Source organism: Chrysochloris asiatica, unplaced genomic scaffold (assembly GCF_000296735.1).
Source record: "Chrysochloris asiatica unplaced genomic scaffold, ChrAsi1.0 scaffold00212, whole genome shotgun sequence".
Lineage (NCBI taxonomy): Eukaryota > Metazoa > Chordata > Mammalia > Afrosoricida > Chrysochloridae > Chrysochloris > Chrysochloris asiatica.
The window spans coordinates 2857860-2885402 of record NW_006408730.1 but is presented as its reverse complement, the minus strand read 5'-3'; the positions used below and the strand labels follow the sequence as shown (position 1 = coordinate 2885402).

The 27543-nt window shown below is 36.7% G+C and overlaps 1 protein-coding gene across 1 annotated transcript in view; it reads right to left on the bottom strand.

The window, feature by feature from the left end:
* The window catches only part of CPS1 (carbamoyl-phosphate synthase 1, mitochondrial), a 165038-nt gene that overhangs the window by 86334 nt on the left and 51161 nt on the right, over positions 1 to 27543 (bottom strand). Inside the window, exons 8-19 of the mRNA XM_006872744.1 lie at positions 25871 to 25999; positions 25198 to 25301; positions 24194 to 24332; positions 23079 to 23156; positions 21483 to 21581; positions 17436 to 17531; positions 13512 to 13701; positions 9143 to 9300; positions 7240 to 7368; positions 5414 to 5558; positions 2463 to 2673; positions 751 to 949 (exon numbers count right to left, since the gene is read on the bottom strand). Coding sequence (XP_006872806.1) covers positions 751 to 949; positions 2463 to 2673; positions 5414 to 5558; positions 7240 to 7368; positions 9143 to 9300; positions 13512 to 13701; positions 17436 to 17531; positions 21483 to 21581; positions 23079 to 23156; positions 24194 to 24332; positions 25198 to 25301; positions 25871 to 25999 — 1677 coding nt within the window. The remainder of the gene's footprint in view (positions 1 to 750; positions 950 to 2462; positions 2674 to 5413; positions 5559 to 7239; positions 7369 to 9142; positions 9301 to 13511; positions 13702 to 17435; positions 17532 to 21482; positions 21582 to 23078; positions 23157 to 24193; positions 24333 to 25197; positions 25302 to 25870; positions 26000 to 27543) is intronic.

Sequence of the window (27543 nt, the reverse complement as noted above, 5' to 3'; positions counted from 1 at the left end):
AGCAGAAAGCCTCATCTGTCTCCCATGGAGTGGCCAGTAGTTTTGAACTGCCGACCTCAAGGTTAGCAGCCTGGTGCATTAGCCCACAGAGCCATAGCAGCATTCCAATGTCCCATTGTACTCTCCTCCATTTAGGGGCTGAAGCTGAAAGAGCTTTTAATCCAGCAGCTTTATTTTTTGCCCCCAATAGATGTGGAAACTGAGGCCTAAGGAGGGTGAAGCCAAATTGTGCCTGGACGGATGAAAATGTAATTGTTAACTTTAGTTCAGTGGTCTTAGTTCAGTATATTACGCACTATTTTATATTCTCTTACTTTTGTGACTTTATAATAAAATACACTATGTTGTTGTTTCTACGTGCCGTTGAGTTGGTTCTGACCCATATCAACTCTGTATAGGGTTTCCTAGAAGCAGCTGGTGAGCTTGAACCACCAACCTTGTGGTTCAAAGCGACTTTGCAGTCCAGCACATTAATGCACAGTGCCAAACCACTCAGTTATATTTATATAAATGTATTTTCATATATTACGCATCCAGATACATGGTCTCTCATTTTAAACACAAGCTCTTAGAAGCTAATACAATGGTTATGTAATATTAATAGTTAAATAGATAGATGTTAAAATACTAAGGAGGAAATAATATTTTAAAACCCTGTGTCCAGGCAAATTTAAGATTGTCAGTGGTGTTAAGGATTTGACAAAGTAAACTGAGAGAAAGGAGTAAATAGAGAGTAAACTAAAGACTCACCTCTCCCACACTTTTCATAGAGCTACCAATTCGGCTAGAGGTTCCATGGAAACGGTCGAGATCCCAGCGAGGAATCTTGGTAACCATGTAGTCCAGGCTAGGTTCAAAGCAGGCTGATGTCTTCCCTGATACAACATTCTTGATTTCTGGAAGCGGAATGCCTAAGGCAATCTTTGCAGCAATGAATGCCAATGGGTAACTATAAATGAGGAAAGAATTTTTAAATTTCTAACTAAGCAATAAGCATGGAAAACATTCCAAGACATAAATTGATCTTAGAAATTCTGGTATTATTCCACTTCAGCACACAAGACACACCTGAGTCTCCATTCTGTATGAATATTTAAAACCCACATATAAAATAATGTCAGTCAGGAAGAATGTGTGAAGGTATAGATCACAAAGAATTAGCTCTCTGTACCTGAGATGCATGTCTATAATTCTCTACCACAAATCAATAACTACCTAGATAAGTAAAGAGCTTACTTATTTAACCTCCACTAAAGTGTTGTTGTTGTTGTTGTTAAGTGCCATCAAGTCGGTTCTGACCCATAGCAACCCTGGATAGGGTTTCAGAAGTGAAGCTGGTGAGTTTGAACTGCTGACTTTGCAGTTAGCAGTCCAGTGCTTATCCAAAGCACCACACCAGAAACACTTCCATTAAGGCAAGAATCTGCAAAATATTCTTTTGAAAAAACATTCATGTGTGAACATAGAAAGACTGTGGAACTAGCTGGCACTGTGTCTTATGCAGGGGTCAGAAAATGTAGCCATTGCAAATATGGTCCTAGCTATGTCGTCAAATTTTCTTTGAACTTTCAGCTCCAGGAACTTGAGTATTCTCTTCAAGAAGGTCAGTTTTAAAATAATTCATAGAACTCTAGAATTTCATAAAGTCATTTTAACCCAACGTCCCCACCCTGCAGAAGGGGTGACTGATAAAAATGATAATTTGCCCAAAGTCACATGGTCAGGGAAAGAGCCAGAATAAGAACTCAGGTTTCCTGCCTCCTTCAGAGGGCAACACATCTACCACCACTCCATGCAGCACTTTATAGCCACATAAAATATCTACAGAGGTCAATATTTTGTTAATTTAAATGTCATAGAATTCAAATGCCAGATGCTAAGTATAATAAAATGAATCACATTAATTCATTTTCTCGCACAAGTATGCTTTCTAGGAGTGGCAACTTTATTTATTGGATTGCAACATTACCTGTGGAAAAATCCTACAATGTTTATATTGTTTACTCGTGCAAAATTTTACTAAAATAAAAATAATGTGTATTGAATGCTTGAGTAGACTGAACTATATTATTTGTCTAACCTTTGCTATAGGGCTACACACCTGAAAAAAAAAAAATACAAAAAAACTGATGAAGACTAAAGCTAGGGATTAATTTGCACTTTTTAGCAACATCTGCAAAGTGCAATTAAGAAGGAGATTTTTCACAGCCTGATTTGACCACCCAGATTTTGATTATTTTATGATTAGCCAGCCAACAAAGTCAGCTAACAACACCATTTGCCTCAGTCTGGCAGCAAGCTCATTAATAATTGTGTCCTTAGGGTCCCACGAAAGATTTGGTTCCAGCATACAGAAGCGAAGAATATGGTTTGTAAACAGAGCACAGACTTCCACTAACTGTTAATTTTCCAATTCTATTTGCAAGGAATCTGTAAATCCATGGTCAGTCTTTTCATCTTACCCGGTGGCCTTTGAAGCCAGGGCAGAGCTTCGGGACAGTCTGGCATTCACTTCAATGATGCAGTATTCCATTGAGGTTGGATGAAGGGCAAACTGAATGTTGCATTCACCCACAATGCCCAAATGACGAACCACATTAACTGAAGTACGCCTCAACATTTGAAACTCCGCATTGGAAAGAGTCTGGGCAGGGGCCACAACAACTGAATCACCTATAAAGCCAAGCAACACTAGTTATTTGATGGCATAGCTTAATAATTCATTTCAGTGACTTAATCTACTCGTATGTTACAAGAAAGACACAGAACTGTCTGTGAGCTTGCTGGGAAAGTATTATCTTAAGGAAACATATGTAAGACACAGCAGATATTATTTCCCCTGATCCTTGTATAGTCCTTATAATCTTAATACATTACCTCTCTAATCTTTACCACGTTCACCTAGCTACCAAGGTTCACTCGACTCCTTTCTGGATTAAACATGAACGTCTTCATCATCCCTTAACTTCACCCCAAATTCTTTAAGTTATCCCCTCCATAGAAGGATAGATCCTGATGGCCCACACTAGCTCATCAACTTGTTCTCTTAAGTCTCCTCTCTTCCCATTCCTTTACTCTCCCTGCCATGAAAGTCTCTTATGTATCCAATCTCTTACTCCATTTCTTTCGATCTTTACTGGCTCAAGAAACCCCTCCACAAAAATGCTAGACAATCAATAAACCTTTCCCATTTTTCACATTACTAAACTCAGAGGATTGCCAATGCTGCTCACCCCTCATTACCATATAAATATTTCAACTTGGTTCACATAACTAACTTTCCATTGAACCTTCTCTTTTGTTGTGTGAGGTGTCTTGGAGTTCAGTCTGACTCAAAGCAGCCCTATGTATAACAGAACAAAACACTGCCTAGTCCTGTACCATCCTCACAATCATTGTTAGGTTTGATCCCATCGTTGCAGTCACTGGTCAATGTATTGTACTAGGAGTGCTGGTGTGGCGCTGTGGGTTAATGCGCCAGATTGCAAGGCCATTTGAACTGCAAGGTCGGTGGTTCAAGCTCACCAGCCACTCCTATACAGGGTCACTATAGGTAGAAGTTGACTTGACGGCACTTAACAACAACAACATGCTTTTCTAGGAGTCCTGGCGTGGTACTGTGGGTTAATACGCTGGACTGCAAGGTCCATTTGAATCGCAAGATCGGCAATTCAAGTTCACCAGCTGCTCCTCAGAAACCCTATACAGGGTAGCTGTGGGTTGGAACCAACTCAACAACACTTAACAACAACAACAACAACAATACTTTACTAAGCACAATTTACTTCTTTAGAGGCTGATCCCTCCTGATAACATGTTCAAAGTACATGACACAATGTCTCACCATCCTCACTTCTAAGAAGCATTGTGGCTGTATCTCTTCCACCACAGATGTTTCATTCTTCTGAAAGTTCATGGTGTATTTCATATTCTTTACCAACATCATCATTCAAAAGCATAAATTCATCTTCACTTTCCCTTATTCATTGTCCAGCTTCCACATGCATATGAGACAATTGGAAATATCGTAGCTTGGGTCAGGCTCACCTTAATCTTAAAAGTGACATCTTTCCTTTTGAACACTTTAAAGAGGTCTTTTGAAGCAGATTTGCCCTTCCCTTTTAGACATCTAAAAATCTAAGTTAAATCTTCATTCTTGACATTTTATAGTACCTGATACAGCCCAAAGTAAGCTCCCTTATAAGATATTTTCTACCATTCCCTTCTTCGTGTTCAATAGTAAAGCTTCTTCTTTATCCTGCCTATAAATCTAGACGTTTTGTAAGATTCAGTCCTCAACCTTACTTTTTCCTCTTTGTATACCTTTACCCTTAAATAGTTCATATATGCCTCCAGTTTCAATTATTTCTTTTGTTAATGCTAGAATACAAAACTGCACCATATTCCCTTCTTAAGTGTCAATATTTGGACAACACTTACTGAGACCAAGACTGTGATTTAACAATTCCTGGCAACAATTTCTCATCTGCATGACTTTCTCTAACTGAGAGTATATAGCAAGTTCTCCTGCTTGATAAGCCCATTGTCTATGAAAGCACATGCCTTTGTACTGAGGTCCACTAAGATCTCCTTATTAAGGCAGATGCCTGATTTCCAAATCTTGAATTCTGTCCTCTATGTCTTGAATTCTACTTCCATATTATTATTATTATCCTTCTTGAGACTTCCACCCACACCTCAAATTTAGCATTTCTAAAACTAAAGTCATCTTTTCCCTCTCCCTCTAAATAGATTCTCGAGAATCCTATTTGTATCACATGTGGCTATTTTCTGATCCACTCAGTGACTAGCACCATGGTCTGCTTCAGGCCTTCCTCAACCTCACTCCTTACTTCTCATCACCAATTCCTATAGATTTTACTTCCATTATTACATCACTTATATTTGGCTCCTTTCTTCAGATAAAATCAGAATAAAAATACCAGCCTTACTTCAGAAGAATTTTGTGAAGTTAAATACTAATGGGAGTACTTTCAACACTTTAAAATACCATGTTGTTGGTGGTGGTGGGTGCTGTTGAGTCGGTACCAACTCGTAGTGCACATATGCGTAACAGAAGGAACACTGCCCAGTCACAACAGAATAGGACAGAGACCAAGACTTGCCAATCGGGGATATACTGAGCACATTACTACTGCTACTGTGCCAGTCCATCTCTTTGTGTATATCCTTCTTTTTTGCCGACTTTACCAAGCATGATGTTCTTATGCAGGGACTGGTCCATCCTCATAATATGTCTCGTCTCTCATACTATATTTCTATGAAATTTTATCACTAATATGTCAGTTAAGAATAGCAATTTAAGGGAATAAAAACTTTTAAAAAATTGCCATGGAACATCAAAGATGTTAAGTGAAGGCATTACTATCACTCTTGATGATACTTTACCTACCTGTATGAACACCCATGGCATCAACATTTTCCATATTACAGACTGTGACACAATTATCATCAGCATCTCGAACCACTTCATATTCGATTTCTTTCCAACCTGTCACTGATCTCTCCACCAGAATCTGGTTGGTCATTGCAAAGGCCTAGAAACGGATGCCAAAAAAAGACATCAAAGAGTAAGGAAGGGCACTGGTTGAAACATGAATTGTTGTTGCTGTTGTGTGCCATCCAGTCGGTTCCGACCTATAGTGACCCTGTATAGGGTTTTCAAGGAGCGATTGGTAAGCCTGAACCGCCAACATTGTGATTCAAAAGACCTTGCATCCAGCACATTAACCCACAGCACCACACCAGGACTCACATGGATATTTGACCTGAATTCTGGCTTGCGTTAAATCTCAAGTCCCATTGCCATCCTCCCCTACACTCCAGAAGGCACAATGTGTCAGAAAATCAGTGAGGTGCTAGGAATAGCATCCTGCAGTGAATGCGCTTGATTTACATTATTGAGGCTTGCCATTCAAAGTGCTGATATGACATTAAATCAAACTAATTTAGGAAAAAGAGAAAATAATTGAGCAATCAGGCAGAGGGAAATGAAATTATTTCAGCAGCTAAGCTTCTCTGAAACCAGAAAATGTGATAAGTGCGAATAAATGCAGAAAAATAAGTCTAAAGACTTTGGTATTCTCTAAAATAGCAGAGGGTGCTTTGTACAGTGACATACACAATACATGTTAGCTGATGTTGATGAGGAGAAGAAAGGAGATGATGATGGTTGTAAACAGTTAGTCAAGATGGCATACTAAACTTGGGAATTAACAGAATCATATGCAACTATTATTATGGTTAATCGCTGCCTAAGTGCTTAAATACTCAGAGTCATATATCATGTATGCCTGATTAGACAGATATGAATTAGTATAATTATCACTTCATATTTACTGAGTACCCATGGTGAGTAGAATACTGAACCTAAAATACGAACCAGGCAGTCTCTGACCTCAGGCTATTTCGTGGCTGAAAATCCAAGGCAGAAATGTTCCTTTGTCTCATAATGTATTTGATTTGGGGTGACAGTGGAAGGACAAGAAAGGATATGGAAGCTAAATCAGTTGATGTTATTTTGTTGCACTTCAAAAAAAAAGATGGAAAAAAATAAATACCATATTTCATTTCCTTTTTTAACCACTAAGATGTATTTTATGATACTATGAGTGTTTTAGAACCCATTTTAAAACAAAAGATAGAAGTGGATTCTGTTGCTATCTCTGAAGTCCTTGGTGGTGGTGGTGATGTGCTGTGGAGTTGGTTCTGACCTATAGTGACCCTGTACAGGGTTTCCAAGGCTGTAACTCTTTACAGGAGCAGAAAGACTCATCTTTCTCCTGTGGAAGAGCTGGTAGTTTGAACTGCTGACCTTGATGTTCGCAGCCCAATTCATAACCACTACACTACCAGAGCTCCTTCTGAAGTCCTTAGAAGGTACATGTCAGGTAGCGTAGCATTGGTTTACCCAGGACAGTTCTGGGTAATGACTGTGTTCTGGCATGCGCAATTGCAGCACATTTCCGTTTTAAGAGTGTCATCATTTTGGACAACACTTATAGAGAACAGGATTGTGCTTTAACAAATAGAGCAAAAGGCAATAATTTCTCATCTCCATCACTTTTTCTAATTGTGTGAAGGTTTACAGAGCAAATCAGTTTTCTATTCAACAATTCATACACATTTTGCTTCATGTCATTGACTGCAATCCTGACAACTGGGAGTGTATATTGGGTTTTTCTGCGAGGTAAGAACTTTGTCTATGAAAACACATACCTTTGTACTGAGGTCCAGTAAGGTCTCCTTGTTAGGACAGATGCCAGAGCCTAAGCCTCCCAGGGCATAGGCAGAACGAATCATCACTGGATAACCAATGGTGTCTGCTGCCTTCAGTGCATCATCAATCTGTCAACAGGAAAAAGAATCCAAAGTTTTAAAAAGGTGACAATCCTGCAGAAAGGACCACATTAAGAAAATCTGGTGATAGAGATCAATAAATTTAGTCCAGAAAAATGAGTGAGTGAGACATCATTATCTCATCTCCTTCTGGGGAAAAAAGTTTTACAAATTTCACTGAAACTCTAAGAGAATTGTTTGTTTGTTTTTCTTTTTTAGATAAACCAAAAGGTCCCACAGCAGCCCACTCTCCATGCTTTTTGTGATCATTGTTTTCTTGTTTTCGTCTTGACATTTCAAAATAAAACCAAGGCCAAATCAGAGAAAATAATCATTAATATGAGAAACAGAACCATATTGAATTTTTAAATTCTGTTTCAAAGTTTACTTTTAAGTGAAATCAAGTTCTTTGCTACTGACTCTAACTTGATATTACTTCGATATGGCATTAGGAACACTATATAGGAAGAGAGTATTCATAGTTCAACTTCACTCCCAGAAGCTTGGATTTTTTTTTTTTATTATTATTATTTGCAGAATACAACATATGGTGGCTATAATTTTTTGTCGTGGAATATTATTACACCACCAATGGGAATGTAATTACACCTTTCCCATATGCCTGCTTCTCATCCTGAAGAAGCAAGGGCATAATTAAATCTGGCAATAAAAGAAGCTTCCCAGAGTGTTCAGCAGAGGTATCCCAGGATTATTCCTGACTGGCAGTTTTGGAACATAAAATATTCTTGATAGCATTCTTTTCTGATAAACACACAGCCCATTTTTAGCTGTTTCATGAGTACTTGCCTTATCCCTAAGGATTTGCTTATTTATTTATGGAGGCCTGGTGTGGCACTATAGGATGAGCACTAGATGTCTAACCACAAGATTGGCAGTTCAAACCCACCAGCCACTCCTTGGAAATCCCATTCAGGGTTGCTATGAGTTAGAACTGACTCGACAGCATTTAATAACAATATTAATGGGAAAGTTGCATTAACAACTACCTCTAGCACCCACCCCCCACTGATTATATGCCTAATTCAGAAATCAAAAGGGAGTAAAAACAAATGTACAGCAAATTAACTTTTTCCTGCTTCCTGATAATAGCATTTCAATAGGCATAAGATACGGTGGAAAATGAATAATGACAAAGCATGACAAGCTAGTGTCTATTCTACTCATGAGTCTTAGTGATTGCATCCAATGATTTCTTTCATAGATAATTCCATTCTAAAATGTGTACTCTGTTCTAAATTCTCTTTTGTTTTGTTTCTAAATCCAAATGCTGTTGTTTGCCCACTCAAGATGTATAATTGATCCTAAGAAGAAGATAAATTCACTTTGACATTACAGGTTCGTATGATTCTCAACCTCAATTCAAAAGATTTGAGATTTAGTAGAACTTCAGTCACTAATAAACCACTTCATCCTTGGACTTATGTTTATCTTTTTGTGAAAAAAAAAAAAAAAAGTAATGCGTGTCATTAACACTTCAGCTTTGAATACAACCAGTACACAAAATATCCAAGGTACTTACACATTTCTAGAAGTAAATATATACAAGTATAAGAATTTTAACCACTATAATTGTTGTTATTGTTAAATGCCATCAAGTCAGTTCCGACCCATAGCAACCTTACATAGGGTTTTTGAGGAGCAACTGGTGAGCTTGAACCACTGACCTTGCAGTTCAAATGGCTAACCACTATAATAGGGCATGATAAATCATTCTTTCCACAACCCAAGACAAATAATTCCTTGTTATACCAGAATCCCTTACCGATTCCACTGCAAAACTTAGAGCAATCTTTTCATTAATCTCATTTAGTTTGTCTGAGAACAGTTGCCTGTCTTCTGTGGCCATAATGGACTCCACTGAGGTTCCCAGGACTTTGACACCATACTCTTTGAGCACACCTCTCTTAAATAGCTCCACTCCTGCAAAAGAACCAAATATAATCAGTTTTTGTTTTATGGAGTTTAAAAAAATTTTTATTGTGAATTGTGTAAAGGTTTGCAGAGCAAATAAGTTTTTTATTCAACCATTTACATACATTTTCTTTCATGACATTGATTGTTATCTCCACAATGTAATAGCATGCATCCTACTTCTAACTTGTGTTTCCTGATTCTATTCCTCTATCTGTCCTAACCCTTCTGCCCTATGGAACTGTTGTTGTTAGGTGCCATCGAGTCGGTACCGATTCATAGCAACCTTATGCACAGCAGAACGAAACACTGCCCGATCCTAGGCCAACCTCACTACTGTTGCCATGCTTGAGCCATTGGTGCTGCCACTTGGCCAATCCATCTCCCTTGGGGTCTTCTTCTCTTTCTCTGTCCCTCCACCTTACCAAACATGATAACCTTCTCCGCAAATGGTCCCTCCTGACAATATGTCTGAAGTATGAGAGACAAAGTTTGGTGATCTTGGCCTCCAAGGAGCACTCTGGCCATACTTTTTCCAAAACAGGTATATTGGTTCTTCTGAAAGCCCATGGCAATTTCAATATTCTCCTGCAACACCATAACTCAAATGCATCAATTCTTCCACAGTCTTCCTTATTTACTGTCCAGTTTTCACATGCATATGAAGTTATTGAAAATACCATGGCTTGGGTCAGGTGCATCTTAGTCTTCTAGCTGACATATTTGCTCTTCAACAGTTTAAAAAGGTCTTGTGCAGCAGATTTGCCTAATACAATACATTGTTTGATTTCTTGACTGCTGCTTCCATGAGTGTTGATAGTTGGTCCAAGAAGAATGAAGTCCTTGACAAATTTTCTTTTCTACATTGATAAGAATGTTGTTTATTGGTCCAGATTTTTGTTTTCTTTACATTGAGATGTAATCCATACCGAACTCTGTGCTCTTTGATCTTCATCAGTAAATGCTTTAAGTCCTCTTCACTTTCAGCAAGCAAGGTTGTATCATCTGCATATCGCAGGTTGTTAAGGAGTCTTCCTCCAATCCTGATGCCACATTTTTCTTCATTTAACCCAGATTCTAGGATTATTTGCTCAGCAAATAGGTTGAATAATATGGTGAAATAATGCAACCCTGTTGCACACCTTTCTTAAATTGAAACCATTCAGTGTTCCCATGTTCTGTTCAAACAACTGCCTCTTGGTCCATGTACAGATTCCTCATGAGCACAATTAAGTGTTCCAGAATACTGTATCCATTAGCAAATCCTTCCCTTTTAATCTTGAATGGCTGGTTGCTCTGTGTAATTACTAGTATTGTTGATCACTTTATAGAACTATCTGTCATTTGACTGAAAATAGAGCCACATGGGTGAGTCAATTCTAGGCCTAATTGGTCTAGAACCAAAGGCCCTAGTCTTATGGTTCTACCAGTATCCTACTGCCTGGTCTGTTTTGTTTTTGTTATTTAAGTTTTGAGTAGCATTCCACATTTTGTCTGTCTTTGAAAAACAATATGCCACTTCCTTTAAATCTTGGAAATAGAAATACCACATGATCTAGCCATCCCACTATTAGACATATACTCTAGAGAAATGAGCACCTTGACTAGTAGATACATGCACACCCATGTTCATTGGAACACTATTCACAATAGCAAAAAGGTAGAACTCATCTATTGCTCATCAGCACATGAATAGATAAGCAAACTATGGTACCTACACTCAGTGGACTATTATGTAGCATTAAAGAATAACAATAAGTCTGTGAAACATCTTATAACATGGATAAGCCTAATGGAAAATCAGTCACGAAAGTCAAATATTATATGAGATCACTATTGTAAAAAGTCAGGAAAAGGCTTACACACTCAAAGAAATAGTCTTTGATAGTTATCAGGGTGGAAAGGAGTCTGAGTGCCACTGTAGGTTAAGTGTTGGGCTGCTACCCACAAGCAAAGTGGCTCAAATCCATCAGCTGCTCCATAGGAAAAAAGGTGAGGCTATCTTCTCCCATAAAGGTTTACAGTCTCAGAAACCTTACCTAGGATAGCTGTGAGTTGGAACTGATTCAATGGACTGGGTTTGATGTTGGGTTTTTTGTTTTTTTTTTTGAGATGTGGGAGGGAAATAATGGGTAAATCACTAACTAGACGGCAGACACATATTTACTTGGGTGAAGGAGAAGATCATATTCAGTAAGAAGTGATACAACAAAACAAGATCAAGGGAGACACTGGAAGGAATACAAGAGTTAAAGGCAACAGAAGCAAATATTAGTACATACTCAATCCTGCAATAGCATTAATAACAATAATCTATGAGAAGATACATAGATATACACATAAGCCAAAGATGTGGAAAAAAGAATGGGATTTTACACACCAACATATATAGGTTTGACAGAGGATATTTCTACATAAATATTCACATATGCTGGGGAGCACTGCAACTCTGTAGAATAAGCACTGGACTGCGAACCACTAGTGTTGGATCCCACCAATTGCTCATGGGAGAAAGGTGAGGCTTTCAGCTCCTGCAAAGATTTACAGCCTTGGAAACCCTATACAGCGTGGTATGAGTCGGAATCAACTCGAGGGCACTTAGCGACAACAATAATTTACATCAAATATGTCCATAAGTCTAACAGAGCATATTGCTGGTGTTGGTAAGGGCCATCAAGTTGGTTCCATTTCATAGTGACCCTGTGGAGAGTTTCCAGGGAGTGGTTGGTGAGTTTGAACCTCTAACCTTGTTGTTAGCAGTCTTGTACTTATCTTCTACAGTGCCACATCAAGAGTTCATAGTAGAACATATAGGTGTCAAAGTTATGAAAACTTCTTAGACATAATCAAACATTTTGAGGGAATGAGTCACTGGGCCTGGGGGATCAGGATGGTAATGTAGGACATGGAGGTCAATTGGCATCATAGATTCCACAAAGATAATGCTCTACAGCCTCATTTGTGATTAGGATTTTAAAAGTTTGAGAGTGGTCATCTAATGTGTAACTATTGGTCTCTCCTCATCATGAGCAAAGACATCTAAAGAAAATCAAACATCAAACATGCATGGAAGCAATTAGTCCAAAGAACTAAATGATCACCTGAACTTCAGCCTCCAGAAGACTAAGATCTAGAAGAACCACTGACAACTGCTTGGAAAGGTATCTCATTAAGAGATCCTAGATTCAGTGGGAGAAAAATGTGGAACAAAATGTACTTTTTAAATTTCAAACTCTTGAGTCTTTTCTAATATATATCTGAATACAATTTGGTTTGTTTTACTTTTTAAATCCCAGACATCATCACAATATTTTAGGGAGAAACAATTTTGAAAAAAAAAGACATTGTAACAAAATCTTCCCCAATGTTGTAATCCTACATTCTTAAAATCATTTTTTTTTTACAAAAGCATTGTATTTCAAAATAAATCTTAAAATGATTTTTTTTTTTTTTTTGGTATTATGATTTCTTTCTTTTTTCCTCTTTTCATTTATTTTTATCTGCCTTGCCCATCACCCAAGCTAACCCATGCAAATCATTTTTATTATCCTTACTAATGAAAATCACAGGATTATACTGAACCTTAAAATAGCAGTGCATTCCTTTATCTTCCTTGATCCCATTCCTAAAATGTTGTTGCTGTTTTTAAGATATGATTCTATTATTTAACTAATCCAAGAGATATGGGTATCTACCTGGGTTAAGATTTATCAAAATTTTTTGTGTATCTACTGCCTATGATATAACTTTGGCTATTTTTTAAAATTTGATATGCAAGTTACATTACCAACTGCTTAATCCAATTAGCCAAAGAGATTCTTATTCATGTTTATTTCTGAGTGGTGTGTAAGCATGATAAAGCAGATTTCTGAATCTAGCAGGTGCGTGGAAGAATGAACCATGTTACTATGGATATACATATATCCATTACTATTTCATAAATGTTCTTAGTGTTCAGTGGTAGCAGAGAAAGGCAATAACCTGGCATATAGAATGAAGGACTGATGAAACTTTGACCATCCTGGAGCAATAAAGCTGTTAATATGTAAAATAAACCAATAACATTCATTATAACACCATTTCCAGGTAACTATTTACTAGTTGCTTCTTCACACAGTAGAGGAAAGTTTTATGAACACACCAGCACAATTGTTAGATGAGTTCAAACAAAAAATAGATGTATGGTTAGAAAATACACATTGAAACTTGGAAGAACTCACCACAGTTCAGAGCTGTCTGGCCACCCATTCCTAAAATTAGCCCATCCGGCCGCTCTGCTTTGATAACCTCTGTGACAAACTGAGGAGTGATGGGAAGGAAGTAGACAGCATCTGCTTGCTTTAAGCCCACCTCATTGGTCTGGACAGAAGCAATGTTTGGGTTCATCAGGACAGTTTTGACATTTTCTTCCTGAAAGAAATGAAAAGATCCAAGCTTTAAATGCATGCCATGAGAAGAGAATGTCCATATTCAAATGAAAATGTATTTATAACAAAGCATTCACCTTACTCTGTAGTTTGCAGAGATCAGTAAAAAAAAAAAAAAGACTAACAGGATGGAAGTTCAAGGAAGATAAACTTTCAGTCAAAAGAAAAATAAAATGTTTAAAAGTAAAGTATCCAAAGAGTCCCAAGAGAGAATTCTTGGTATTAGTGGTACCAAGCCTCACTGGAGTCCATTTCTATAGAATTTAACTAACCAAAAATAAAAACCCAGCCCATCACCATTAGTTGACTCTGACTCATAGCAACCCTATATAGGGTTTCCGAGGCTGTAAAGCTTTACCAGAACAGAAAGCCTCATCTTTCTCCTACAAAGCAGATAGTGGGTTTAAACTTGTTGTTAAGGGCCTTCAAGTCAGTCCTGATCCACAGCCACCCTGTATAGGAATTCCAGGTTTGAGTTACTCAGTAGTTAGCAGTCCAGTGTTTATCCTATGGTCTCATACCAAGACTGTTGTTGTTAGTGCCCTCAAATCAGTTCTGACTCATTGTAGCCCTGTGTAGCATTTCTTAGGAGGAACTGGTGGGTTTGAACTGCTGACTTTGTGGTTAACAATTAAGTGCTTACTCCAGAGTACCACAACAGAACTCAAAGTTCTGAAAATACTACTTAGTTTTATGTATCAATGTACCTAATAAGGATCAAATATTTCAAATTCATAAATTAGAGTGCAACAGACAATGGATCCAAAAACAGTACAAAATTGGTGCTTTCTATGGTTTATTAAAGGAGCTCTGGTAGCGTAGTGGTTACGAATCGGGCTACGAACCTTAAGGTCAGCGGTTCGAACAAAATCGAGTGTACACCTAAAAAACAAAACAATGTGTTCCCTTCTTGCTAAAAGCATTGACAGGCTAGTATTGGCTTCCATTTTTCTAGGTTTTCATGTCTGCTGTAGTGTTTTTAAAAAACATTATAAAACTGTTTATATATATTATAGAAAAAGAAAATGAGCATATGGCAAAAAGCACATATCTATACACATATACACATTTCTTTTTAAGTTCATAGGACTATCTCATGCCTAACATCTGGACATACTTTCAAAATAATTCTTCATGTAGACTAGCAAGGATAATAGTTTTATAAACAGGATGAGGAGGACACTTAGCAAAATAATTATTATGAAATATATAGCCAGATGGTTCTTATTATTTTATAGATTTGTATGTCAATTTTAAACTCATGTAAAGATCAACAAAATATTCAGATGAATGTCTAGAAATCATTCTTGAAAGCCCTACCTATCCTTGGGGAAGAACATGAACAAAAATGTAAATTTCAATACTAATTTAAATTCATATAGTTCGTGTATCAAATAAATTAACAAAAAGGCTTGTAATGTGCCTTTTTGTTAATTTATCAGATTTTGATACAAAGACTTTAGGAATATTTCCATTCTTCAGATAAAGAAATTGATACTCAAAAAGATTAAATGGCTTGCCAAAGGTCATATAATACACAAGCAGAAAAACTAGGACTCTAATTCAAGTTTTATGACAAGTCCTATGGTCTAGCCTCAATAAAAGTCATCCCTTAAGGTCTTCAGAAATTGTTTAACACAAGAATAGTGTTATTAACCAAATACTGGAAAGATATCTACAGATAAGCAAATATATTTAAAATGTAGATTGGGATCTAAATATTTGCATTCAAAATGAGAACACATCAAAACAGAAGTTGTAGAAAGGATCATTGATAAAGCAGACACACTTGAGTATATTTTTAAGTATTATCCTAGATATACTCACTATGAACAAAAATGGTTTTTTAATAAATTACATAGGCAAAGATCCCATGCATACATGTCAGGAGAGTGTGTTAATTTTAAAACTTAAAAATTATTCTGAACCATTTTAATAAATATTTATATCTTTTTTCTAATGATAGTTTTGATTACAAACATGCATCATTTAGTTTGTTTTCATATTTTCAGTTCCTAAATGCATCTCTATTAATAATAACACACAACCATGAAATTATTATATGATTACAAAAGTTATCTAATTCTATTTTTAGTTAAAGTATATAACAACCCAATGAATGTAAAGCACCTAAAAAATACAAACTACAAAAATAGAAATTAATTCTTCATAAGCTTCCAAATAGGATACAAATTGTATGCTAATTAAATGCATTCTAAACTCTGAACAAACCTATTCATCTAAGTAATTTGGACATCTACTAATAATCTGTCTAAAGAGAAATTAAATAATAATACAATGAAGTAAAGTACCATTTTGAAAGTACACACAAAAACAAAATGTGCGCATGTGTGCGAACACCCATGCGTGTTTGTTGTTGTTAATAAGTGCAGTCAAGTCAGTTCCGACCCATAGCAACCCTGTATAGGGTTTCTGAGGAACAACTGGTGAATTTGAACAACAGACCTTGCAGTTCAAACCAATCCTGCAGTTGAATGCTTATCCTACAGCACCACATCATGCATACATAGGGAAGAATATTTTAAAATGTAAACAAATGGCAAAAGTAATGTAATTAGGGAGTGTTCTAAATAGGTATCTGTCAAATGAAACTCTGAATATAAAATACTGAAAAAAAGAAGAAAGTTGGCTAACTATTTTCCATATTTGCTGTTCTCGTCTCTGGCTGCTTCTCTAGGTACTCTCATCTAGCTGAGTCTCTGGTGAATAGCACAGCCAGAAGTAAGGTCAGAGCACTCACAATCCCTCTGGATGGTCTGATTGGCACCAAGATGGACACCATTCAGTGAAATAGGATACCTAGAAGAGGTGTAGTAGCATACAGTAAAACTCTCCTTAATGCTCCTTTTAATGCAATAAGCGGTGTAGAAATGTTGGAGAATTTGAAGACGGTTAGGTTTCCTTGCTACCTTGGATTCAAATAATCTATCCCCTTCAAAATCCAGCCATACCATTCTGGTGTCCTAATCACTAATGGAGAAATGGGGTTTCCTAGTGGCAATATTCATTTCTAAAGTTTGAACAAAATGCATTGTTGACCCACTTACCCAAATGGAGTTTCCAATTTCAATTCAAGAGATGCTGGAAGGAGCCTATGGAGCATGTTTGAACTATGTTACAGCACTAAGAATGTTTCAAATTCCCATTTTCACATAAAATAACAAAGATATTTTAAAAGCATGCAGTCTCCAAAGGAATAAATAGCATCTATAAATGTGGTTTTATATGTTTTCAATATAAACAGACTACAACTTAGATGAGCCCTGGTGTAGCAATGTAGGATAAGCACTAGACTGCTAATCACAAGGTAGGCAGTTCAAATCCACTAGCAACTCTCAAAGACCCTATATAGGGTCACTATGAGTCATAACCAACTTGACAACACTTAACAACAACAACTAAGGAAATTGGGGAGGCCAAGTGAACTTCCTTAATATGCAAGTGTGCACGGTTTTCAAAAGTTAACCATCTTGTTGTGATCAAACTTCTGTATAAGCTATATGATGGGCTTCAAAAACACATGGAAAAATAGAATTAAGAGATAATGGAATTTTTCCACAAGCTTTTTGAAGCCTCCTCATATAAGGAATGTTAAGGAAAATAATTATGAATACTTTACAAAGAGGTAGGTCATAAATCTAAATTAGACTCATTAAAGAGACTATATTAATTATAGCAAAGACCATAGTATCTTACCTTCATGGCTTTTACAGCTTGAGATCCAGAGTAATCAAATTCACCAGCCTGACCAATGGACAGACCTCCTGACCCTAGGATAAGGACTTTGGAAACCTACAAGCAATAAGAAAAACACATTGCCTTTATTATGATGATAGTGAAAATAGACATTTAAGCAGTAGGAAAACAAAAATAACCTAAGCAGCCTGAATTTATGTGATGATTTAAAATACAATGCCCTGAATTTTTAAATAATATTTAGGGGGGGAGGAATAATAATAATGTATTGTCCTGGTGTGGCACTGTGGGTTAATGCACCAGACTGCAAAGCCTTTTGAACTGCAAGGTCGGTGGTTCAAGCTCACCAGCTGCTCCTCGGAAACCCTGTACAGGGTCGCTATGGGTCAGAATCGACTCAACAGCACTTCACAACAACAACATCAATAACAATTTAAACGTCTTTAATTTCCATTTCAACTAGACGCTGAAGAAATTTTAAACAAACAAGAGGCAAAGCACAGCATTGAGTGTATTCCACTTGCATTTAGAGACCATCTTAAGAACAGGCTTGTTGAATTTAATGCTAATGACCAAAGTCCAGACAAGTTGTGGTATGACATCAGGACAGCACACATAAGGAAAGCAATGGGTCATTTAAATAATAGAAAACAAATAGTCCAAATGGATGTCAGAAGAGATTCTGAAACTTGCATCTGAAAGTAAAGAGGCTAAAGTAAATGATTAAATGATGAAATAAAAGAGATGAATAGATTTCAAAGGGTCCTTGGAGAAGACAAAGTATTAAAAGGAAATGCACAAAGATTTGGAATTAGAAAACCATAAGGAAAAGACATGCTCAGCATTTTTCAAGCTAAACGAACTGAAGAAAAATTCAAATCAAGAGTTATAATACTGAAGGATTATATGGGCAAAAAAAAAATTAACAACACATGAAGCATCAAAAGAAGATGGAAGGAATACATAGCTACCTGGTCAACCTAGTGGCAGAGATTCATACATATGCTTATGCACAAGAAAGGTGTTCAAACAAAATATGAAACATTTTGAACAATATCATTAATAACACATGCAAACAAAATCATGCTGAAGATGGGGTAAATGGGACAGAGGTAAATAGTGATGTATGCTCAACCTTGGAACAACAGGGCTCTGTGATACAGGGATCGCTGCATTGTCTGAATGGGTAAAAGAGGGGAAATGATGTTAAGATGTTTGACTGTGTTTTTGTGTACACACAGACACACACACAAAAAAAAACAAATTAAACAGGGAATAGAAGCAAATACTGTTGAATGATGATCCACAGAGAAGATTGTAATCATTGCAATGATATGAAGGACGACAGGATGAGTGCAAAACCGATGTTCTCCCATGTAAACTATCACTCAATTCACAATAAAAACTTGAAAAAAAAATCATGCTGAAGAGAATTCAAATGTGGTTTCAATAGTACTTCAACAGGTAACTACTAGCAATTGAAAGTGAATTCAGAAGAGGACAAGGGACAAGGGAAATCATTACTAATATCGAATGGATCATGGCTGAAAACAGACTGTCTGAAAGCTGTTTAACTGTGTTTTGGATCTTAGATGAAAGCTGAGAATATCAGAAAAATGTTTACCTCTGCTTCACTGACTACACAAAGGCTTTCAATTGTATGGGTCATAACATGCTATGGACAACATTATGGAGAATAAGTATTTCAGAACACTTAATTGTGCACATGAGGAACCTGTACATGGACTAAAAGGCAGTTGTTCGAACAGAACAAGGGAACACAGAATGGTTTAAAATTAGGAAAGGTGTGTGAAAGGGTTATATTCTTTCAACAAACATATTCAATCTGTATGCTGAGCAAATAACTTGAGAATCTGGATTATGTGAAGAAAAACATGGCATCAGGGTTGGAGAAAGACTCGTTAACAACCTGTGATATGCAGATGATACAATTTTGCTTGCTGAAAGCAAAGCGGGCTTAGAATACTTACTGATGAACATCAGAGACCAAAGCCTTCAGTATGGGCTGCACCTCAACTTAAAGAAAATAAAAATCCTTACCACTGGACCGAAAAATAACGTCAAGATAAATGAAGATAAGATTTGTTATCAAAGACTTCATTTTGCTCAGATCTACACTCATGGAAGAAACAGTCAAGGAATCAAAAGACATAATGCATTGGAAAATCTGCTGCAAAAGATCTCTTTAAAGTGTTGAAGAGCAAAGATGTAAGTTTGAGGACTAAGGACATGGTATTTTCAATAACCTCATAAGCATGTGAAAGTTGGACAGTGAGCAGATAAGACTGTAGAAAAACTGATGCATTTGAGTTATGGTGTTAGAGGAGAATATTATAAGTACCATGGACTGCCAAAAGAACAAACCAATCTGTACTGGAAGAAACAGTCAGAATGCTCCTTGGAAGTCAGGATGGAAAGTTTTGTCTCTCATATTTGGGACACATTATCAGGAGGGACCAGTCCCTGGAGAAGGACATCATTTGGTAACATGAAGGGTCAGTGAAAAAGAGGAAGACCCCAGGGTCTTGGATTGGCACAGTGGCAGCGGCAATGAGATAAAGCATAACAATGATTGTGAGGCTGGCAGGGCTGGGCAGTGTTACATTCTGTTGTGCATAAAGTCACTATGAGATGGTAGTACCAACTCAAAGGCACCTAACAACAACAACCTAAATAATTCTGCTATGAACATTGGAAGCCCCCACATATATACATATATATATATATATAAACAAACATTTATAGATGCAAATATATATATATATATACAGGTGTGTGTCACTTAATGCCTGCAATATGTTCTATGTATAAGTCATTATGGGACTGGGTTGTTGTGCAAACATCATATTCTACACAAGCAGTCTCCATACAATCTGAAGTTAAATTTCTGTTAAACCTATTACATTGAACCCGTGTGGAAGCCTGCTGGACAAAGCCCAAGATGTATCCACTAAATACAGGAGCATTTTTTTGTAGCGTGTGTGGCTGCACTGGTGGCCAGATCATCAGGATTTTGTGCAAGTCCAGGTGGAGTGGGGGCCACCTGGGGTGTGGAGATGTGGCCTTAGGGATTGGTTGTGTTTGGTGGTGACTACTGTTTACACTCTTTGGTTTAGCCACTTCGTTATCATGCATGTTGCCATGCTGCCCTGAGCCTGAAGGTACCCAAGCCCAGCTGGTGTCACCAGCACCCAGGAGGAGGGGAAGTAGGAGGTGGAGCAGGAGGCACTGTGGGAATTGGAATGATCCCTAGAACTCCACAGCTCATTTGCTCTGGAGTTTGGGGGGTCTTTAAAACTACTGGAGAAAATAATACAAATAAGAAGAGCTGGTTTCCCTTTATGTTAAAACAATGCCCAGTTGGATATTGCCTGAACATAAGTTAAGCCACACATTCGAAAATACATCTTTCTAAAATTTTACATAATAATAACAATGCCTGTGTGCATGTTTTAACTATGAAGGAAACAATAGGACCTTATCATATTAACAGATATATTCTAACAGATCAGAATTCAAATCTTACGTGTTAATCCTTATCTATTTGTTCATTAGAGATAAAATAACACATTAAGTTCATGATATTGAATAGTAATAATTCTTATAGTTGAAACAGAATAGAATTATATCATTGATAACAATTCTCTAGTTTAAATTGTGTTTTAAGAATACAAAGGGTAAGCCAATTGGGTAACAAGTAACATTAAATTCTAAGCTAAATTAAACTCTAAACTTCATTAAATTATTTTATTGCAAATATTTTAGAAAAAGTAAAATTTAAAGGTATCATTTAAAATTCAAATATAAAGCAATTCAATGACCATCAAGAACAAACCAAATGACTGCATGCAAAGTGATGGGACTTGACAACACTAACTACAACCACAAAGTGATGGGTGAACACAGTAATGCTCAATCCTCTTTTCTAGAGATAGGAAGAGATCTGATCAATCACTTTAAGAAAATCATCACATGACAAAGAAAATCCAAAGTACATGAAGAAAAACTAAGCTCACAAATACTGACCTCAATTCGAGAAGCAACTAGTGCTGGCTTTGGCAGAACCGATGTAATGGTGGTACCTTTTCCCTTCTTTATCAGTGAGAAAAAGGAATCGAACAGGTACTAGAAAAAATATAACCAACTAGTTAGAAGCGTCTAGACTCATCAGGTTGCCTGATAAAATATAGGATGCCCAGTTAAACTGGAACTTCAGATAAACAACATATAATGATTTTTGTATAAGTATTCCGAAGCAATGCTCTGTTTCATTTTAACCAAACCTGGCAAAACTAGATATCTGCTACTGTAAGAGTTAGATCGTCTAATTGGTCACTTCAAGTCCTATAAAAAGAACATTTTCAGCAGACCATCAGTATTTCAGATAACACATTCTAAGGAAGGCAAGAAGGTTCCCGCCCCTTAAGTGAGTATCATTTTCTTTTTCTAAATCAAGTTCTAGTTATACAAAATATTAAGTGATATTTATGTATTCATCTTAAAGTTAAAGGTAACTGGATTTTTGAAATGTTACCAGCTCTAAAAATATTCCTAAAGACTGCTGTTAAACTTGACCAGGACTTTATGATTTTTCAGAATACATGATAAATTTCAGTCAAGGATATTCATTTTGCAACTAATTGGTAAGGCAAAAGATGATTAAAGGATAGTATATACTGTTAACATATTTTCATTAGAATGCTCCTATCCTGAAGTAAAATAAATTAAATTTGCATATATTAAGTGATATAGCATATACAGTGATGTTATATATATATATATATATATTATACACTCATATATAAAATAACACATTAAGTTATTTTATTTGTAAGAATTTTATTTGTAAGCTTCATCATAATGACTTTGTCTATTAAGACCGAATATTTTCTAATACTATTAAAATAAAAACAAACAAACAAAAAATACCTGAAAAGGTAATTCAGGGGTGAGAAAGAGAAGCTTATAAGGGGAAAACGCTTCCCACTTTACCTACATCAGACTTTTCTAGGTACAAGCAAAAACTCTATTTTCAAAAATATGTCTGAATAGTGAACCAACAGTTCACAAAAAAATAAAAATATTTAAATCAAAAACAAACTTTTCTAAGCATTCCTTATGGTTCTTTTCCGACGCCATCTGAACCATATGTATGTGCACTCATGCCCCCTCCTCCCTGCTTCTCTTCCTTCTCCTGCCACTGTTTATTCTCCCTTCATGGCTACACAACCAGTTGCCATAGGGATTTTTGTGAAGTCACAGATGGGGGATTAAAATTTCATTTCAGTTATGAGAAGAAGAGAGCAAGAGGGAATTCATTTGCATAGTACAACCATTGTAAATTTCAGAACTAAATATATTAGAATGATAATGGATTTAAATAAAAATAGCATTGCATCCGGTTTCTTAATGGGTTTAAATTTTTTTAAAAGACAGAAAATTTCTGCTATGATATTCTTGGGGACATTTTTAAACAATAGGTATGTTAGCAAACTACTCTTCTTGAAAATGCTCTGTATCAAGATCATCTGGGGTAATTATTTTAATTTTCTAGTATAAACATAAATATATTTCTGACAATTAAAAAAAATGCACTTAATAGGCCTCATCTTTCTGACATACCTCAGTGTCTGTTGGCCCTGGGCTGACCTCTGGGTGGAACTGCACAGCGAAGAAGGGCTTACTGTCATGCATAATCCCCTAAAGGAATAAGAAACAAGAAAAAAATTATTTCTGTAACAGCGAATGTCAAATACAGCTATGTATTATTCAGTGGGAAATAAAGTTCAAATAAAAAATGAAGTCAAATGATTGAGAATATTCTAGAAACTAACAACATTGTTAAATAATAGGATTGGGAATCCTAAAGACTGACATGTGACCATGGTAGTAAGAATAGAAAATCAGCCAATGAAATACCAGCAGACTGTGGTTTCCTTAATAAAAAACATCTGACTTGGACTTCAGCCTTTGAGACCTCTCTAGGTTCTGTTCAGAATAGACTCAAACCCGTATATCATCTCTCATTCCTAAATAACTTCTCCAAGAGAAATAATTATCAAGAATTATAGTGCCAGTAGCGGAGTAGTTACGAATCGGGCTGCCAATCTCAGGGTCAAGAGCTGTTCCTCTGGAGAAAGGTGAGGTTTTCTGCTCCCTTAAAGATTTACAGCCTCGGAAACCCTGTACAGGATCTCCATGAATCAGAACCGACTCCACAGCACATAACAACAACAACAGCATAGCACCGTGGGTAAATGAGCTGAACTGCAAAGTTGGATTGAACCTCAAGGTTGGTGATTCAAGTTCACCAGACACTTCTTGGTGATCCTATATAGGGTCGTTATGAGTGAGAAACGATTAGACAGCACTTAACAACAACAATAAATGTTAGTTCTAAATCTAGAGATCCCTAAACTGATATCTGCTGCCTCATACATCCAAATAGATCTGGACCACTCACTTTCTTGTAATGAATGTGTAAGAACAAAAGACAGTCACTGGTTAACAACTCAGAGAATGGGTCTTATGAATGAAGTGATGAAAGAATAATAAGGCAGAGAGAAATTACTTTTTAAAAGAACAGAGGGTTATGGGAAATTACCTATAGAAGAGTGCTAGTTCCCTCTCCTACACACACAAAATCCCACCTACACAAAGGAAAGGTGAGTGTATGATAGCATATGCAAAATCTTGCATTTCTCACCATACACTGAACTGGTTTAGAAAGAATTTACCTCATTTGTTTGATCATTGACATTCAAAAACAGTGGTTTCCAGCCAGCAGGGAGGGTGTTGTCCAGAGCATAACCATGATTCTGAGCAGTAATGAAAGCTTGTCTGTTTGTAACGTTCAAAACAGGTTGATTCTGCCCTCTGGAGAAAGGAGGGAAATAAAGAAAAGAGAAGGGAAGAGTAGAAATAAATTTGAAGTAAAATAGTAAAAGAGAAAGACTATTCAAATTCAAGTTTCAACTGCTTAGTGAAAGTTACTCTGTAAGAAAAGTCACAGATTGTTAATCTCAATAATTTTAGCAACAAAATCAATTCAAGAAACTATGTTGTATGCCAAATCTAGGGTCTATTAAACTTCTATGGTCAGTTTTACTAAAGGAAAATTTGCACTCATAATACAAAGTTAAAAGTTATTCACTAGCTTAACAGAAATTGACAAATAGATAGACTTATTCTAAGGGAGATACCAGAATGGCAATCTCAAAGCCAGAGGATATTTCTTGGGAGATAATTAAGGATGATGCTCAGTCCTAAATCATTTTGAATTATACTTTACGTGGAGGGTAAGCTGTGGGGAAATCGCCATGTTATTCAATTAATGCCATCTTTCACAAACAAGTGAAACGAAAATGTTCTGATGATTTCTCAGTTCTTAAGTCACGGTAAATTCCTAAAATGCTATCAATGCTCTGAAATCAAGCTTAAAATCAGAACAATTTCCCTTGGCATATTATTTCGAGTATTACAACCTCGATTTATGCCAAGGGAAGGAAAATAACTTTCTACTACAGCTAACTTATGATTAGAAAAAGAGGTCTTTTAAAAATGCAGTAAAAATGGAATCAGCTACTCATACAACTGTGAACCATTAAACAGTATGGCTATATATTGATTCTGAAGAAAAGGACAAGTAATTCTCTAAGTCCATTGTGTTTAGAAATACCATTTGTATGGCATTTCAGAGTTAGTGTGACCTATCAGCAAAAGGCTTATAGAAGTCTCTTACCTGTTGGCCATAGGCATCTTGTAGGATTTGGCACCAGCAGCTAGTCCTATTATTAGATTTCCTGTACTGATTCCTAACAACGGTTCATTTCGATCACCCAAGATCTAAATCAGGGATAAAGAGAACTTTTATTAACATAGTGGTACAAAAGTACTGCCTCTGAAGGAATGACAATGAAACACCCTTGTTTTTTCCTGAATCAGAATGGTAAAGAGAATAGCAACTGAATAAAAAATTAGCCTATAAATATGTACATGATTAATTCATAGCATTAGAATTCAATGAAATGTACTTAACATTCAGAATAAATTAAATGTAATCCAAGTATTACTTTAGAACTGTGATGGCCTGATAGGCCCTAAGGTCATGTTTAGGATCATCTGTTGTCATTTTTTAGCTGTAGAGAAACATACATTTGGAGGCTGGACTCCAGCTCTCTTAACTCATCGACACAATCCCAAAATTACTTTTTCTAAAGAGAGGCCCTTTTTTCTCCGGCGCGGTCTCCTTGTTGGTGTCTCTGTGGAATATCTATACTGACAGTACCTCAGAGGTCACAAATACAAGTGTCAAAAATATGTGAATAAGTGAAATGTATTACAGCCCTTACAGCAGAAAAGCAGACTCCCTCCACCTCACACACCGACACACACTGTCCCAGGGCACACCATACCTTCTTGACATTCTGAATTAGTGGTTGGGCAAGAGCTGGGTTCCCGGGTCCTCCGGCAATTAAAAGTCCATCATATTCCATCTTGGTGAAATCGTGATTCCAGGGAACTAAATGCACTTCTGCTCCTCGCTGGTAAAGAACCACACAAATGATCCATTTAATAACATTGTCCTTTGGCAAAGTGCAATTTTAATCGGCTTTCACTTGACTAACCACTCCCTAAAGGGAAGGCAAAAAATAGTGCATCTCAAATAATATTGAGCAAAAAGTTCTTTGGTGGCTCATAGTAGTCTGCGTGCTATAAATGGAACCCACTGGTCAATAGGAACAGAATGAAAAAGCACCACTAAATTTTTGATTCAGAAAAAAAAAAAAACAACAACAAACAGATAGGGTCCTCTGTGTACTTTAGGAGAGGTTCCATTACCTATAGACCTCATGAGTGACCTCGTGAAAGTATAGGTTCTCTTCACTAACCACCAGACTAAGAGAGTTGCCAAAAGAAGATAAAATCATTTTCTACGAAATTTTAGTTGGCCCAACTTCGACAGTTTTCAATTGTGCCTCTTTTCTGTTAGATCAGTACTGTTTCCTGAAATTTTAATCAACCTTCTTCCCTACAATTTTCTCATATTATCTAAAATATTGATATTCTAGTAGAAAATAGCAACTCTTTGAAACAAAAGTGGGTAAAAAGAAGTCTTTAACAGTTTCCCTAGAAACTTTTATGACACAAGGATTTGAAAGAAAGAAGTTTGTCTGGGAGATATTTCAAGGAAATATCAGTAGGGTAGCGGGAAAGTGACACCATAGGATTCTCTAACTACATGTGTGTGCATTATCAAGCAGTGACCACTATGGACTACTGGATCATCGCCCACTGGGAAACCGTGAAAGCCGGAGTACAACAATAACCTTAGAAATAGTCCGCCTGCAGGGCAAAGAAGCTAACAAATACACAAACTCTTTCTAGTCATTGGTTGAGAGCTGCACCCAGGGATCAATAATTCTATGATATTCCCTGCCTGCCCAAAGGGTTGACCCAACCAAAGAAAGCCCTCAAGGAAAGATATTTAGATGCTTGCTATAGGAGGTCAGGCAACATAGACTAAAATTGTGAAGTCAAATGGGGATTTGAATAGGTCATCTTCAGCATCTTTTCCAGAAAGGTCCATGTGAATTTGTGTTACTAAAACTGAAAAGAATGTGAAATCATGATTTAGATATTCTCAGAGAAGAAGATGGTAAATGGAAGACGTTTTCCAAACTCTGATAATATTGTTTGTATGCATGTGAAAGAAAGAGAGAACACAATTACAGATAGGGAAAAGGGAGAAAGGAAAATCCACACACACCCCCAAAAAATAATATTTAACAAAATGTTATTACAGTGATTAAGTTATTCTTAAGAATGTTCAAGGTTTCATTTCAATTCGTCCTGTGCGTGGTGGTGTGTACCACTGTGTCAATCATGGTTCATAATGACCCTGAATAAGGTTAAGGCTGTAAATCTTTACAGGTGCAGAAAGTCTCATCTTTCACCCAAAAAGCAACTTCTAGATTCAAAGTGCTGACCTTTTAGTTAGCAGCCCAGCTAGTAATCCATTAAGCTACTAAGGCTACTTAGTTGGTTATGTAGGAGTCTATACAAAGTACTTGTGAAAGGGATCAAA